Consider the following 15819-nt stretch of genomic DNA (forward strand, 5'->3'; position numbering starts at 1 on the left):
ATGGAACGAATTAATGGCATTTCAGTTAATTTAAATGAGGAAAATTAACCCAGCATATGAACAAATCAGGATACGAACAAAGTCACGAAACGGATTAAATTCGAAAGCAGAGGTTCCACTGTAATTGTATAAACTGTCATGTCTGGGCACCTTTGCAAAGACAGTGATTATGTTTGAATGATGCTGCAAGTGTGTGTTTCTTTTTTGGGTCACTCTACCTTGGTGGAAGATGGCCAGCTTGTTAAAAAAAATGTTTAAAAAAAGAACTAAATTTTCTGGAAGTAAAACTGATGTTAGACTAGGTGACTGTTCCCTGATGAAGGGCTTGTGGAGAAATTATCTCTAACAAGAGAGGAGCAAGGAGGGTGTGACCTTCCCTCTTCTTGAAAAAAAAGAACTTAGAGCTACCCTTTACTACCTTGGTTCAAACCTGCTTACCTCCAATCCCCCTAACTCTGTATTACCCTGCTGGCCTAGTGCATCCCCATGAATATAAAAATAGGCAGTTATTCCATTTTTGGCCACTTTAATAATGACAACATTATACAGTTAGGCCACCAGTTTCCTGGGTTCTTCTTCCTTCTGAAAAGAGTATCCTAGTGTGTGGTGCAAATGTGACATTAATAAATAAAAATATTGCAGTGACACAGGTGGTGACACCACTTTGAATGTCTTCCCAGAAGATCCTGTTATCTTTGTATTTGACCTTTCCTATTTTAGTTAAAACAACTCATAAGATGATAGTAAGAGGTAGTAATAACTTTTTTATTGGATTTTGTATTAAATAAGGAGGAAGTAGGTATTGTATAGCTGTTTTCAGTGTTGCATTAAAACAAAATTTCTTACCAAAACCATTTTACCCAGGACTGTTTTGAAATAACTCATCAGTTTTTATTAAAACTATTTTAGATTACGTTACTGAAGATGATCCGAGTGAAAAACCTGGAAAATTCAAGAAAATATAAATAATGAATAGTTAAGAAATATAATTGAGTGTCATATTCATCACCTTGCTTTTTTTGTGCATTCACTTTCAACTTCCTTCATTTGCATAACCTCCCACTTTAGCAGTCTCTGCAGCATCTTCTGCAGGCATAAAAGAAATTTGTAATACATTTTTCATCTCCAGACATATTTTGGTTATGATGTGGATAATGGCATTGATGAAATAAGTCGTGAGGCTCGCAAAGCAATGATTAAGACGTACGGACAAACACCACAACAGCTTTTCACCGGTCCTCATCCAAGTGTGAGCAGTACTGGACCAGCACAAAATCCTCAAGCAAGTTTCCATTTAAAGAGTAGTTTTATAATTGAAAATCAAGAATATATAGTGCAGTAGTTTCATTGTGCAGTTTAAATATTAATAAGCTTTGCAATCATGTCTTTCATTATAACTTCACTACCTAATCATTCATAATTCATATATTCTTGAAAGTCAATAATATATAGTATAGCAGCTTGATTGTGCAATTTAACATTACAAAACTTTTCAGTCGTGTCTGTCATTACATCTTCACTACCTAATTAAATAACATAAAGGTGCAATACCATGACTGGAGCAATAGACAAATAACCCACACATAGGAGAGAAGAGCTTAAAACAACATTTCGATCCAACTTGGACCGAAATGTCGTCATAAGCTCCTCTTTCTACTATGTGCAGGTTATTTGTGTATTACTACCTAATCATTCATATATGCTCTCAACAACCAGACTACTTACTGTAGCTATTCCCAAATCATTTTGTGAAGAAATCTTGTAGTCATGATTTATATATGGTATTTGATTGATTTCTTTAATAGTTAATTTATTATTTCATCCAAATCTGAACCCTTTAGGCTCCTGAAGTGTTACACGAAGTACGTGGATTGCGTTGGGGAACATACGCTGGCTCTCCTGCTGATGATCGTCCCATCTTGGCTCTTGTACAGACTCTTAAGACTCCTGCAGCATACATCACCAGTATATTGCCTAATGAGCTACTTTTAATGCCACCACACACACACATTCTTAATATTGGTCTAAATAAAGGTAAATATATCCCAAGATTTTTTTTTATTATTAACACATCAGCCGTTTCCCACCAAAGTAGGGTGGTCCAAAAAAGAAAAACTTTCATCATTCACTCCATCACTGTCTTGCCAGAGGTGCGCTCACACCACAGTTATAAAACCGCAACATTAACATCCCTCCTTCAGAGTGAAGGCACTGTACTTCCCATCTCCAGGAATTTTATTTTCTACATAGTAAATGGTCAACTTTAAGAAAGCTTGATAATCTCAGTGAAAGCTGTGAACATGTTTTCAATTAACAAATAAAGAAACATTAGTATTTGATTTTAAGAAGGAATATTCATAATTACTGTATTATATACTGTACTAAAATATCCAAATTTGTTGTGGTTACATGATTAAAGTCTTGCAAATTTGTAATTGGCAGATGATACAGAAATCATGCCTTCATAATAATTTTTACAGATTTGGGTTCATTTGTGTTTCAGAAGCCATATCTTTTTCAGTATTGCTCTGAGAAAGAGTATCAGGATAGAAAAGAAGATTTGGGCACAAAATTCATAGAGTATATTTTGAACTGCATCCTGTTATAATATTTTCCAGTGTCATCATATTAAAGTTGTTAGATGTCAACAAAGTGTTTTGCTTGAGGAGTGATGCTTCCAACACAGCACTTGAACAATCCTACTTCATTATTGTGATGATAAAATATTTTCAGTTTAGCAGTCATGTGCCAAACGCCTTGAAATAGGCCGTGAGAATAATGAATGCTATTCACCGAAGGTCTTTCATTCAGAATATTGGATAGTCAAAAACCTATATTAGGAAATCATTAAAATTGTAGGTTCATTTGTATTGAACAGTGTTTTGATCAAGGGACTTGGTGATGTAAATAGTTGAAGAATTAAACACTTTTTCAAACATTTAGGTATCTATATTATGGAAACATTTCACCAACAAGTGGCCTCCTCAGTCTGATACAGAGATGAGTGGAAGATGAGGAGTGTAAGGTAATCAGGCTTTCTGTACCAGACTGAGGAAGCCACTTGTCGACAAAATGTTTCCACAATGACGTGGCAAAAGTGTCTAATTCTTCAAGGGATTTTTCATTGACAACAATCTAGATCATTCTTCCAACCCTCTGACATTGCAGGTGGTAGCAACATTACTGTAAATCTGTATAATTGAAAGTTGCCTGACTGATGTGGCCAGGATGCTCAAATATCCATGGAAGACTAGCTAATTTACTACAAACTTATGATTAGCAGTTCTAAGTGTTGCATATAATTACACATTTGGTCACTTGAACTGTGATGTCCACATACTTCTCGCAAGATAGCTGTTACTGAGTGATTGTGAATGTATTTTCTTTTTCTTGTCACCCTTCCTAGGTGGGAAATGGCTGATGTATTAAAAATGTACCATAATTGCACATGCTGTACTGTAATGATGAAACATATTTCAGAGACTTAAATAATACTTAAGAGTTTTGTCACCATTATGTACTGTTATCATTTTAACCCTTAAACTGTCCAAACATGGAACTACGTTTACGTGTGTAGCGCTCTGACCTTTATTTTCTCCATTTGAAAGCACATAAAAAAAAAAATGTACATCTACGTTCAGAGTGCTACGCACATGAACGTAGATCTATTTTTGGACAGTTTAATGGTTAAATAACATTGCTTTACTGCTGTACCATGATCTTTAACTTATTCAGTCATTTGTTTTCAAGGTACGAGCAGTGCTTATATACTGTCATCATATCACCATGATGGCATCATCCGGTGCAGACGTCTGAAAGACACTGTAGCTTACCCCCTAATATCTGTGCCTCATTATGATGAAGTAAGATCATTTGTTCTGCTTAAAGGTTAGGAAGATGTAAGACATGATACCTATATAATATTTTATTTGTGAATTCAGCTTTAGAAGATAAACCTTTATTTTTTAAGTTCACAAATGTACAGCTTTAAAAGAAAGTTCTACATTGAATTAAAGTGTTTAACAATACAGTATACTGTAAGTCATTGGCCTCAGTGTATATTATACTGCTACATGAATTCTCCTTATTTATCTTGTGTACTGTAATTGCTAAACCCTTTTCCTTGCTGTATTAATGCTTGAATTTCAGTTTACTATTTTATATTTACGCTTTTCGTATGTTTACTTGGCAAAGTTTAGAGAGCAACAAAGTCTGTACTACTAAGAGTGACAGAAAAAGAAAAATTACAAATCTGATTTCCTCTTATCAGAAATTCATTGCTTTGCTTTAAAGAACATCAATACCAGTTGACTGTTCTAGACAACTATAAACTAATTGCCTTCCATGCCCAGGCATCATATTTAGATATTTATTTTATATTAATATATTGCCTCCTAGATAGTAGGTTGGTAGACAGCAACCGCCCAGGGAGGTACTACCGTCCTGCCAAGTGAGTGTAAAACGAAAGCCTGTAATTGTTTTACATGATGGTAGGATTGCTGGTGTCCTTTTTTCTGTCTCATGAACATGCAAAATTTCAGGTACGTCTTGCTACTTCTACTTACACTCAGGTCACACTACACATACATGTACAAGCGTATATATACATACCCCTCTGGGTTTTCTTCTATTTTCTTTCTAGTTCTTGTTCTTGTTTATTTCCTCTTATCTCCATGGGGAAGTGGAACAGAATTCTTCCTCCGTAAGCCATGCGTGATGTAAGAGGCGACTAAAATGCCGGGAGCAAGGGGCTAGTAACCCCTTCTCCTGTATATATTACTAAATTTGAAAGGAGAAACTTTGGTTTTTTCTTTTGGGCCACCCCGCCTCGGTGGGATACGGCCGGTGTGTTGAAAGAAGATATATTGCCTGAAGAATGTCTCACGAAATTATAATAAAACACTTGCAAGCAAACCACAGTACGGGTGGGGTTCTAATCCATGGCGAGTGAGTGGTAAAACTCCAGGCCAGCACGTAAGCCACTCGTCCAGCTACCTACACTTGGACTCACCCAGCTAGGTATATTTATACACCTAGTTGGATGAATCTTACTGTAACCATTTTGTTGAGTGGCTTATGCACTGGCCTGGAGTTTTAAGATTCACTCGCCATGGGTTCAAACCCCACCCATACCATGGTTTGCATGAACAATATATGTGTTGCCTCATGGCACCACTTAATCTGCTACTGTTGAAGAGTTCTAAGAGTATCAGTTATGCTTCATACGCTTGCATTGTTTGTTTTAACCATTTTAAAATATGTTAAATAAAACTTGATTGTCCAGTGGATCTATTTATTCTTTATTGTCGTGGCTTAGATTAATTATTGTTTTTAATATGTATTTTAGGTAATGTGGTGTAGCTGTGGAAGCAGTCAAGTGTGGGTTGGATTGGCCTCAGGTCAGATCCTGGTGTACTCAGTCAGTCCTAATCACATCGGGGATGAGTTGACCGCTAGTGTACCACCAACTTTCCTCTTAGCACACACTGCTCCAATCACCACCATGCACATATCCGAAGCCTTCAGTGTGTGCATTTCTAGTGGCAAAGATGGGATGTGTGCTCTCTGGGATACAAATAGGCGAGTTTGACCTTAATATTTGGGTTTTTTTGTGGGTTTACATTTGATTCAACTTCTTAATCTGTTGCTTTGACTATTTACAACAATCCATTATTCATCAGCTTATAAAATGCTTTTTTTTTTTTTATCAAACCGACCATATCCCACCGAGGCAGGGTGACCTAAAAAGAAAAACGAAAGTTTCTCTTTGTAACATTACTAATGTATTGTAATAATAATAATAATAATAGAGCCCCTTGCTCCTTTATTATTATTATTATTATTATTATTATTATTACAAACAAAACTAAGCTCTAAACCCAAAATTACATACAACAGTGCAGGATAGGATGTGCTAAAGATGTAATATGCTAGATCGGAGACCAGCAAAGGTGAAGAGTATGCCAGAAGTATAAAATACAGTGGACCCCCGGTTAACGATATTTTTTCACTCCAGAAGTATGTTCATGCGAGACTGACCAGTTCTCATAAGAAATATTGTGAAGTAGATTAGTATTTCAGACCCCCAAACATACACGTACAAACACACTTACATAAATACACTTACATAAGTCACATTATAAAATACTTTAAATAGTTAATAATTCTGTATACTCCCTACATAAATCAAATTACCTGGAGTATACCTGGAGAGGGTTCCGGGAGTCAACGCCCCCACCGCCCAGTCTGTGACCAGGCCTCATTTTGGATCAGGGCCTGATCAACCAGGTTGTTACTGTTGGCCACACGCAACCCGATGTATGAACCACAGCCCGGCTGGTCAGGTACTCACTTTAGGTGCCTGTCCAGTGTCTCTTTGAACACAGCCAGGAGTCTATTGGTAATCCCCCTTATGTATGCTGGGAGGCATTTGAACAGTCTTGGGGCCCCTGACACTTACTGTGTTGTCTCTTATCATGCTAGTGGCACCCCTGCTTTTCATTGGGGGGATGTTGCATCATCTGCCAAGTCTTTTGCTTTTGTAGGGAGTGATTTTCGTGTGCAGGTTTGGTACTAATCCCTCTAGGATTTTCCAAGTGTATATAATCATGCATCTCTACTGCCTGTGTTCTAGGGAGTACAGGTTGAGGAACTTCAAGCATTCCCAGTAATTGAGGTGTTTTATCGCAGTTGTGTGTGCCATGAAGGTTCTCTGTACATTTTCTAGATCAGCAATTTCACCTGCCCTGAAAGCACCGTGCTGTTAGTGTGCAGCAATCTTCCAGCCTAAATAGAACAAGCAACCTGAAGAGTGTCATCATGGGCTTGGCATCCCTAGTTTTGAAGGTTCTCATTGTCCATCCTGTCGTTTTTCTAGCAGATACGATTGATACAATGTTATAGTCTTTGAAGGTAAGATCCTCTGACATGATCACTCCTGGGTCTTTCACATTAGTTTTTTTTTTTTTTTTGTTTAACATGTCGGCCATTTCCCACCAAGGCAAGGTGACCCAGAAGGAAAGAAAACCCCAAAAAGAAAGAAAAAAAACTTTTATCATTCAACACTTTCACCATCATTCATAAACAATCACTGTCTTTGCAGAGGCGCTCAAATACTACAGTTTAGATGTCACCCCAAACAGCCAACATCCCAAACCCCTCCTTTACAGTGTACGCATTGTACATCTCGCTTCCAGGACTCAAGTCCAGCTAACCAGTTTCCCTGAATCCCTTCACAGAATATTTGAATGAAACTATGACCAGATAGTATAATCAAAAAGAAGTGCTAAACCTACAGGGGTACTATGACCAGAACCTTGGTAAGGACGGGGAAAGAAGGATGGCAGCAGGTTAAAGTATGGAACCGAGAAGAGCATGATGATAAAGGACTACACATTGTAATGGCTTGTAGATTAATATCTTGAGAATAGCTTTATGAATTGTATCTTGAAACTTGCAACATTTATGCATGTTCATACCTGAGCCTCCCAACTAAAATTATCATAGTGCCACACTTGTAGAAGTGGAGAAGAATCCTTCCTCTGTAAGCCATGCATGTCTTAAGAGGTGACCTGAAAATGACAGGAGCAAGGGGCTAGTAACCCATTCTTCTGTATAAATTACTAAATATCAAAAGAAGAATTTTTTTCTTGATAAGTTACCCTGCCGCGGTTGGAGACTACCAATACATTAAAAAAATAGAATTTAACTAAGAGTGTCTGTGTCTGTGTGATGCTGCATCAGTGAATTCATATAACTACACCAAGCTAAAAATTAAGTGAGAGTTTCCCAACTGAATTTCAGTATTTTCTTTATTCAGAATTAGTGAAAAGGCCTTGAACTGCTCAGAAATGAGGAAAAATTACAAAATTCAAATTTTAAGAAAATATTCTCTAATTCTTTAAAAATTATTCAAAAGCTTTCCCAAACTGAAATTCTAAATTTTGTGCCGATATTTAAAAAAATTAATTTTTTTAACCCTTTGACAGTTTTGGTCGTATATGTATGTCTTACGAGCCACCATTTTTCACGTATATATATTCATTAATTCTAGCGGCTTCAAATCAAGCAGGAGAAAGCTGGTAGGCCCACATGTGAGAGAATGGGTCTGTGTGGTCAGTGTGCACCATATAAAAAAAAATCCTGCAGCACACAGTGCAAAATGAGAAAAAAAAAACTCCGACCTTTTTTTTTTTTAATTAAAATGCCGACTTTGTGGTCTATTTTCATATAGTATTTATGTTTGTATTCTCGTTTTCTTGTTCTCATTTGATAGAATGGAAAACATATTATAGAAATAGATTGGTTTTATTATGAAAAGAACCTTGAAATCGAGCTCAAAGTAGGGGAAATGTTTGATTTTTGCCGATGTTCAAAAGTAAACATGATGTCATTTTCCAATAAATGTCCAAGTAGCCATTCTGATATGCAGTCATGAATGGTTTGACATTATTTATACAATTATTACAACATTGCAGTAGTCTGCATAACAGTAAATCTTCTATTTTTTGTTTGAATAAAAATTCAAAACAGAAAGCAAGAATAATATCAGAGGGGCCTGGAGATGTGACTGATGAAAAAAGAAAATGTTATTTTAGAGCCAGGAATGTCTGCATTGTTCATTCTGGACCCTATTTTGAAATTGTCATATTTTTTAATTTTCATGAAATTGGCCAAATTGCAAATTTCTGACCACGTTATTGGGTAGTTGAAATCGGTAAATGGGCAGTTTCTTGTACTCAATCGAAAAAAAAATGGAGTTCTAAAGAAATAGCTACGAGTTCGGTCGACTGGAACAATGGAATTAGCTGAAAATAGGGCTCAAAAGTGGGCAAAATCACTGATTCGTAAATATCGCCGAGGTCGCTAACTTCATGAGAGCGTAATTCCGTCAGTTTTCCATCAAATTTAGTTCTTTTAGTGTCACTACAATCGGGAAAAGATTCTCTATCATTTCGTAAGATTTTTTTTGGGGGGGGGAATTTGCGGCACCAGAAGACACCTCAGGATTTGGGGTTGCAAGAGTCAAGGGATTAACACTTTGGCCATTGCCCACTGAGGCAGGGTGACCTAAAAAAAGAAACACTTTCACCATTCACACATAATCACTGTCTTGGCAGAGGCACCCAGATACGACAGTTTAGATGTCACTCCAAATTATTATTCAAACAATTCATACCATGCAGTACAAGCGGGTCTACAGATTAAATACAGTTGTCTTTCTAGAGTTCCCTGCAAATCAAAAATATATAAATACCATTGAGTTATGGCCATAATAAATAATAACCTTTTAAGATTTGAGCTTATTTTGTTTCAAGAGACCAGAGCAATTTAAATATTTCTCTAACTTTATTTATTAATATTGACGTTCATAAGAATGTCCTATGAGGTGGGATATTTGGGCATGGAAAATCCAGAGTGCACATTCTGAATGAAATTCTATGGTTTTTTAAATTAGGGACTGTGTACCAAGCTAAAACAAAAGTGTCACCACAAAAAACTAGGAATACAATAATTGTAAATATTTGTGGAACTCTCTTCAGTAAAAACATTGGATAATCAAATAATGTGACCTTGGAGTGTTACACTTTTTGAGGTCTAACTGTACTATATTACAAAAGACCAGCAGAACAATTATTAGAAACATTTACACTAGTTCTCCATGGGGAAGTGGAACAGAATTCTTCCTCCGTAAGCTATGCGTGTTGTAAGAGGCGACTAAAATGCCAGGAGCAAGGGGCTAGTAACCCCTTCTCCTGTATATATTACTAAATGTGAGAGGAGAAACTTTTGTTTTTCCTTTTGGGCCACCCCGCCTTGGTGGGATATGGCCGGTGTGTTGAAAGAAAGAAAGATTTACACTAGTATTACACATTGGCATTTTTTTTTATTTCATTCAGTAATGTGATGAGAGGGTAAAAAAAAAATGGTTTACTTATGGATTGCTTTACATAATTAATGTGAATGAGCAGATATCACAGTGCTTGGTTTAGTAAATGTTGCAGATATTTTTAATAGTGAAAGCTTCTATTTCAGGTCACCCTGCCTTGCTGGGAGACAGCCAGTGTTTAAAAAATATGTAGAGAATGAATGCACCACATAGTGTATGTGAATATAATTCATTGTTTTAGTTATAAACAAGCAGCTTTATACAGCAATTTTATCAACAGGTTGTCTTATATCCGAAACATTGGCTCCAGTGGTATTGAAGTGTCTCTTCTAGCTATGAGTGAGACACTAGGAGATTGGGCTTCTGTTAGTCCGCTTGGATGTGCTGCCTCTGTACTGCGACTTTACACCATCAATGGGGCTTTGGTTGACTCAGCGGTCACTCCTGCACCAGTAACAGCCATTACATTCTCCTCTGCCCCTGAGGGTACCGCTATTAATGTCATTGCAACAAGTTTAGTTGATGGCGTAATCAGGTAGGCTCTTTTGCTCACATTTTTTTATATTTCCCTTCGCACTAAATGATCACTTGGTAGTTTGGCATATATTCTAAAGTTTCTCAATAATATACAGTTTTTGTCTTAAATCTTAGCTTTGCTGTATTATTTTGTGTATCTATAATACTTAGAATATTATTTAAAGAATGTTACAGTAGGGCCCCACTTTACGCCGTTTCGCTAATATGGACATTTCAAATTATGACCAAAACTCGCTGTACGGCTTCCCTCACCCAGTTTTTTTACATTCTCCATGAGCACATCTCTCCATTATGGAAACTTTCCAAAATTTCAAGTGTTTTAAAGTTATTGTGTATTTTATATGTATGTACTCTGATAATTATAATTATGTGTACCTGTACCTAAATAAACTTACACACTTTGCTGGTGTGCAGATACACATTAAAATCACTAAGAGTGTCCCTTTAGTCTTGATGCCATAGTAATAATAATAATAATAATTTTTTTTTTTTTGCACATTAAATGTCTTAAGTTAATAGACATTTTCATTAATCCATCTTTGATATTTTCTTCAAAATTATATAAGAAACACAGCATATAAACATAATACATACACCCACAGTACAATAAATTTCATATATGAAGTGTGGTAGCTGGGTGGAAGGAAAAAAATTATGTTTTCTCTGGTCCAGCACCAGAAAAAATGTGTATCAATCTGCCTTTGACCCAGTGACTCCCCTTAACGCATTCAGCTTTGTTTACAATTCTCGGCATGACTTCTCATCACTTCTCCCTTTGTTTATGATGGCATCTAAATGTAGTTGTTTGAAATGATTAAACTCAGCGAACAAGGTATGTCGATGGTAATAATATCGCTCTGAGCCACTTTAAATATCATATACAGCCTCTCCTCACTTAGCGATATACTCGTTTACCAATGTCTCGGACTTACAATGGGCTCTCTAATGTATATTAGAGCTGATTTCCTTTATTCTGTTTATTACAATATACAGTACACTACTGTATAATTTTCTTTTTTTTTCAACAAGTCGGCCGTCTCCCCCCGAGGCAGGGTGACCCAAAAAGAAAGAAAATCCCCAAAAAGAAAATACTTTCATCATCATTCGACACTTTCACCTCACTCACACATAATCACTGTTTTCTTCTTCTTATTCCTTTTAGTAATTGTTACAGGAAAAGGGGTTACTAGCCCATTGTTCCCGGCATTTTAGTTGACTTTTACAACATGCATGGCTTACGGAGGAAAGATTCTTATTCCACTTCCCCATGGATATAAAAGGAAAAGTAATAAGAACAAGAACTAAGATAAAATCAAAGAAAACTCAGATGAGTGTGTATAAATAAACATGTACATGTATGTTTAGTGTGACCTAACTGTAAGTAGAAGTAGCAAGACGTACCTATAATCTTGCATATAGTGTATAAATATTTAAAAATATACCAGTAATGTTTTAAATGGTGCAAAGGTGACAGTAAGACAATATCAAACATGGTTGACACAAAGTAAAACAATATCAAAGATGGTTGAAACAAACCCACTACCATTATAGTATGCTCCTCACTTAGCGATGAATTCATTTACCAACATGGTCTTAGGAACAGAACTCCATCATTAAGTGAGGAGAGGCTGTATTACGTTAGGAATGGGAGCCAGTGGGCTTCCTGGCTACCTTCACCTACCGGTTACCTGTACCTAACTTCCTACAAATAAATAATACTCACCTCTCACTCTACATTAAGACTACACATATTTTAAGGTAAGTAATGAGTGTACTGTATGTGCATTTTATCGCTCTGGGCTGCTTTAAATATCGTATACAGCCTTTCCTCACTTAGCGACGTACTCGTTTACTGACGACTTGGACTTACAACAAGCTCTCTGACCAGCATGCATACCTATATAATGTATATTAGAGCTGATTTCCTCTATTCTGTTTATTACAGTATACGGTACACTGCTGTATAAACATTTAAAAATATGCTAAAAATGTTATAAATGGTGCATAGCTGACATTAAAACAATAGCAAAGATGGTTGATACAAACCCATTACCATTATAGTAATATGCTCCTCGTTTAGTGACTAATTCGTTTACCGACGTGGTCTTAGGAACAGAACTCTGTCGTTGAGTGAGGAGATGCTGTATTATGTTTGGGAATGGGAGCCAGTGGGCTTCCTGGCTACCTACGCCTACTGGCTGCCTACACCTCACTTCCTGCAAATAAATGCCACTCACTTTTTACCCTACATTAAGACTACAAATATTTTAAGGTAAGTAATGAATTTACTGTGTATGTATTTTTATTGTTTTTTATTGCCTAGTTCTACTGTTATCTTAATATATGTTAGTGTATACTTGTTATCTGGCATTTGTATGCATTTATAAGTGGAAAAAATGGCGTTATGCTTTCCGGCGATGTCCGTTTTCCGGCAGTAGCCTGGAACCTAACCTGTCGTATAAGTGGGACCCTATTGTATAGTATATTTTGAATACATTTTTAAAAAAATATTAAGGAAAAATTTGTGTATATTATCTAACAGATTATGGAGTGTCTGGGATCTGAGACCCATACGAGAACTGAGAACTGACCGAGCAAGACATCCAGTAACTTCGTAAGTGACTTTTAAAATTTAAACTGCTACCTATAAAGCAATCTTCAAGAAGGGGTGTCTTAATGCTAGTGAAGGGCTCTTCATCCAAAGAATTGGGAGCTACCCTCCCCATAGATTAAATCTGATTATCTCCCATCCCCCACTTTCACGTCTTGCACCCACTGCATTTTCTTACTGTAGCTACCACTAAATAGTGACATATTAGTTGGTCCCCTAAAAATACATCCAGATATCTACCCTTCATTCTTTTATTCATCAATTCAGTCTGCTGTCATTACTTGCCACATCATAGCTTATAAACTTTTAATCCTCCTGTTATTAAAATAAATATGTTTTAACAAGCCTCTTTCTATATATAATTCAATTAAAGGGCCCTATTATCATTTACTCCAGCACTCAAAACTTCTCTACTTTGCCCTGTACAGCAGTCTTAATATAGTATTTAGGTCATCCACAATAATTATTCTCTTGCTTCTAAACTTCCTTAACATTCACTTTAACACCCTAAATTTGACTTCTTCACACGTCTCTTACCCACAGAGTAAAAAGACTAATCCAGTTCTCCCATCCTACTTTTACTCTAATCTGGTGCTACTGATTTAGATTGATCAGATGGATTCAGTTAACCCTGTTTACTCCCATTTGAAATTATCCCACTTCTTTTATATTTTTACTTTGTTTTGCTTAATGCTTGGACATCTTAATGCTTAGTACGAGGGATATTTGCAGTTTGGAGGAGCATCTGAGCTATAGTATTGGTGCACCTCTGGCAAGACAGTGATTAATGTGAGTGATGGTGAAAGCACTTCTTTTTTGGGTCACCCTGCCTCAGTAGGAGATGGCCATGTGTTAAGAATAATTTTTTTTAACTGCTGCACCCACAAACATTCAAACAGCCCAACTTTTAAAATTCATCATAGTTTTTTTATAGTTTTCTTCTTATTTTTTCTTATGTCAAACTGAAGTGTTAGATTAACAGTTTCCCTCTAGATATTTGATTCACAGTATTTTTTCCCTTGACTTTTTCCATGCATATGCATGTTACTAATACATTTGTGAATATTTGATCTTTCAGACTGCACTTCACTCATGACAACTACCATCTCTGTGGTATCACAGAAAGTGGTATTCTCCTGGTATGGGAATCATCGCTTGTAAAAACCAAGATCCCCAAGTTCATTACAGTACCTTCACTCTAAGCTTAATCCTCAAAGGTGTTGATAATATAGGAGAAAGCAACAAGAATTTTTTTTTATTCTTGATGCTAGTCTTTCATTTTCAAGATAAACTAAAAGAATAATTAGTTATCTTTATATGGAAGCTCTGATTGCTGGAACTTGATTTTAGAATCTCATTGCTACTTATTTTTTATTTTGTAATTGGGGAGTTGTAAAATTTTGTTGACTGGTTTTTGTAAGTACAATTATCTTAATATTTTAATCACTTTTATCATTCACACTTTTAATACTTTATTTCTATACAGTATTAATATAGCTAGTCACAGTCTGGTCCTGAAGCTAAAGCCTGCTTTGGTTTTTGATAACATTCTAAGAAATATGTTTAATATTAATAAGAAGTGTTTTAGTCTAGTAGGAAGGGGTTGTGTTTAGTCCTGTTTTACAGGACTAGGTGAGATGTTTTAGTCAGCTCAGTTTGCTCTCCAGTATGCTGGTTTTGAGACTATGTGGTACCCACCTTGCTATTGAGGTACAGTACAGGGTTCAAGCCTAGTTAGCTTGAAGAAATATTTGCATATTGTGTATACTGTATGTATGTATGAAAGAGTATCAGAAAAATGTTTTGAGTTAGAGGGTATATGTACACTTTTTTATGTTTGCTTTGTGTGTGTGTATACATGTCAATATGTTTATGTATGCACATTTGAGTATATGCATATCTTCAGATGTTTATATATGCTTTCATCTGTATTCATGTATATATGAATGTGTGTGCATATATGTTTATGTATAAGAGTGGATGTGTGAATATGTGTATGTGCTTTTAGCATTATATAATAGATCTGATTTAAAATAGGAGAAAGTATACCAAATTAAGTTCAGGCTACCTCTTAGCAAATTATTGTTTGTTATAATGAGATGTTAAAACTTACTTGAAGTATAATAATAGTTTTAAGTCAAAAACTGAAATTGTGAACTTAAAGAATGTTAATTATTTTGTGATTCTTTGCATTCTTACCACAAGTATTCAATGTGGGTTGAAAATGTATATTTCTGTATCTGAAGTTTCACGTGACAGTGAAGGAAGTTTGTTGCTTGGTCATTAATTGGAGGGGTAATTTCATATGCAGTGTCTCCCTTGATAAGAGGTACTGCATTAAGCTATGAACTCTGTAACACCATATCATTCTATATTATAACTAACTGTAAGTGTGAAGGAAAGACATGTTGCAGAATAGGCATTTAATGGGAAAATGTCTTACTCTGTGTTCTCATCAATATGTGGTTGCAGGGGTTGAGTCACAGCTCCTGTGACTGGATAAAGCATTACACAGCACAAAACACAGTCTCAATAAAGTTTAGTCTACAAAGTCTTTTCTTCACTATTGTTGGCAGTACACCATTTGAATCCTACCTGTAGGTATATATTTGCTTGCATAACAGTAGTTAATTTTATTTGGTTTGTTCCTCTGGTGTCAGAAAATTTGTCAGAGGGTTAATTTTATAATAGAAACCTCTCATTTAATTTTGTAACATTTTCAGAGTTTTAAAAGCTCTCCTTTCATAATGTGTAGAGGTTTGAAAAGTGTTCTGAGTATTTC

The 15819-nt window shown here is 35.9% G+C and overlaps 1 protein-coding gene across 3 annotated transcripts in view; it reads left to right on the top strand.

Moving 5' to 3' along the window:
• The window catches only part of mv (lysosomal-trafficking regulator mauve), a 207150-nt gene extending 192297 nt beyond the window's left edge, over positions 1–14853 (top strand). For all 3 annotated transcript variants that reach the window (XM_070099689.1, XM_070099691.1, XM_070099690.1), the window contains 7 exons: positions 1130–1282; positions 1842–2034; positions 3751–3863; positions 5348–5580; positions 10170–10424; positions 12969–13040; positions 14116–14853. In XM_070099689.1, the coding sequence (XP_069955790.1) occupies positions 1130–1282; positions 1842–2034; positions 3751–3863; positions 5348–5580; positions 10170–10424; positions 12969–13040; positions 14116–14239 (1143 nt within the window). In that variant the 3' untranslated portion in view covers positions 14240–14853. The remainder of the gene's footprint in view (positions 1–1129; positions 1283–1841; positions 2035–3750; positions 3864–5347; positions 5581–10169; positions 10425–12968; positions 13041–14115) is intronic.
• The last annotated feature ends 966 nt before the right edge of the window (positions 14854–15819 follow it).

This window comes from Cherax quadricarinatus, chromosome 68 (assembly GCF_038502225.1).
Source record: "Cherax quadricarinatus isolate ZL_2023a chromosome 68, ASM3850222v1, whole genome shotgun sequence".
NCBI classification, from domain to species: domain Eukaryota; kingdom Metazoa; phylum Arthropoda; class Malacostraca; order Decapoda; family Parastacidae; genus Cherax; species Cherax quadricarinatus.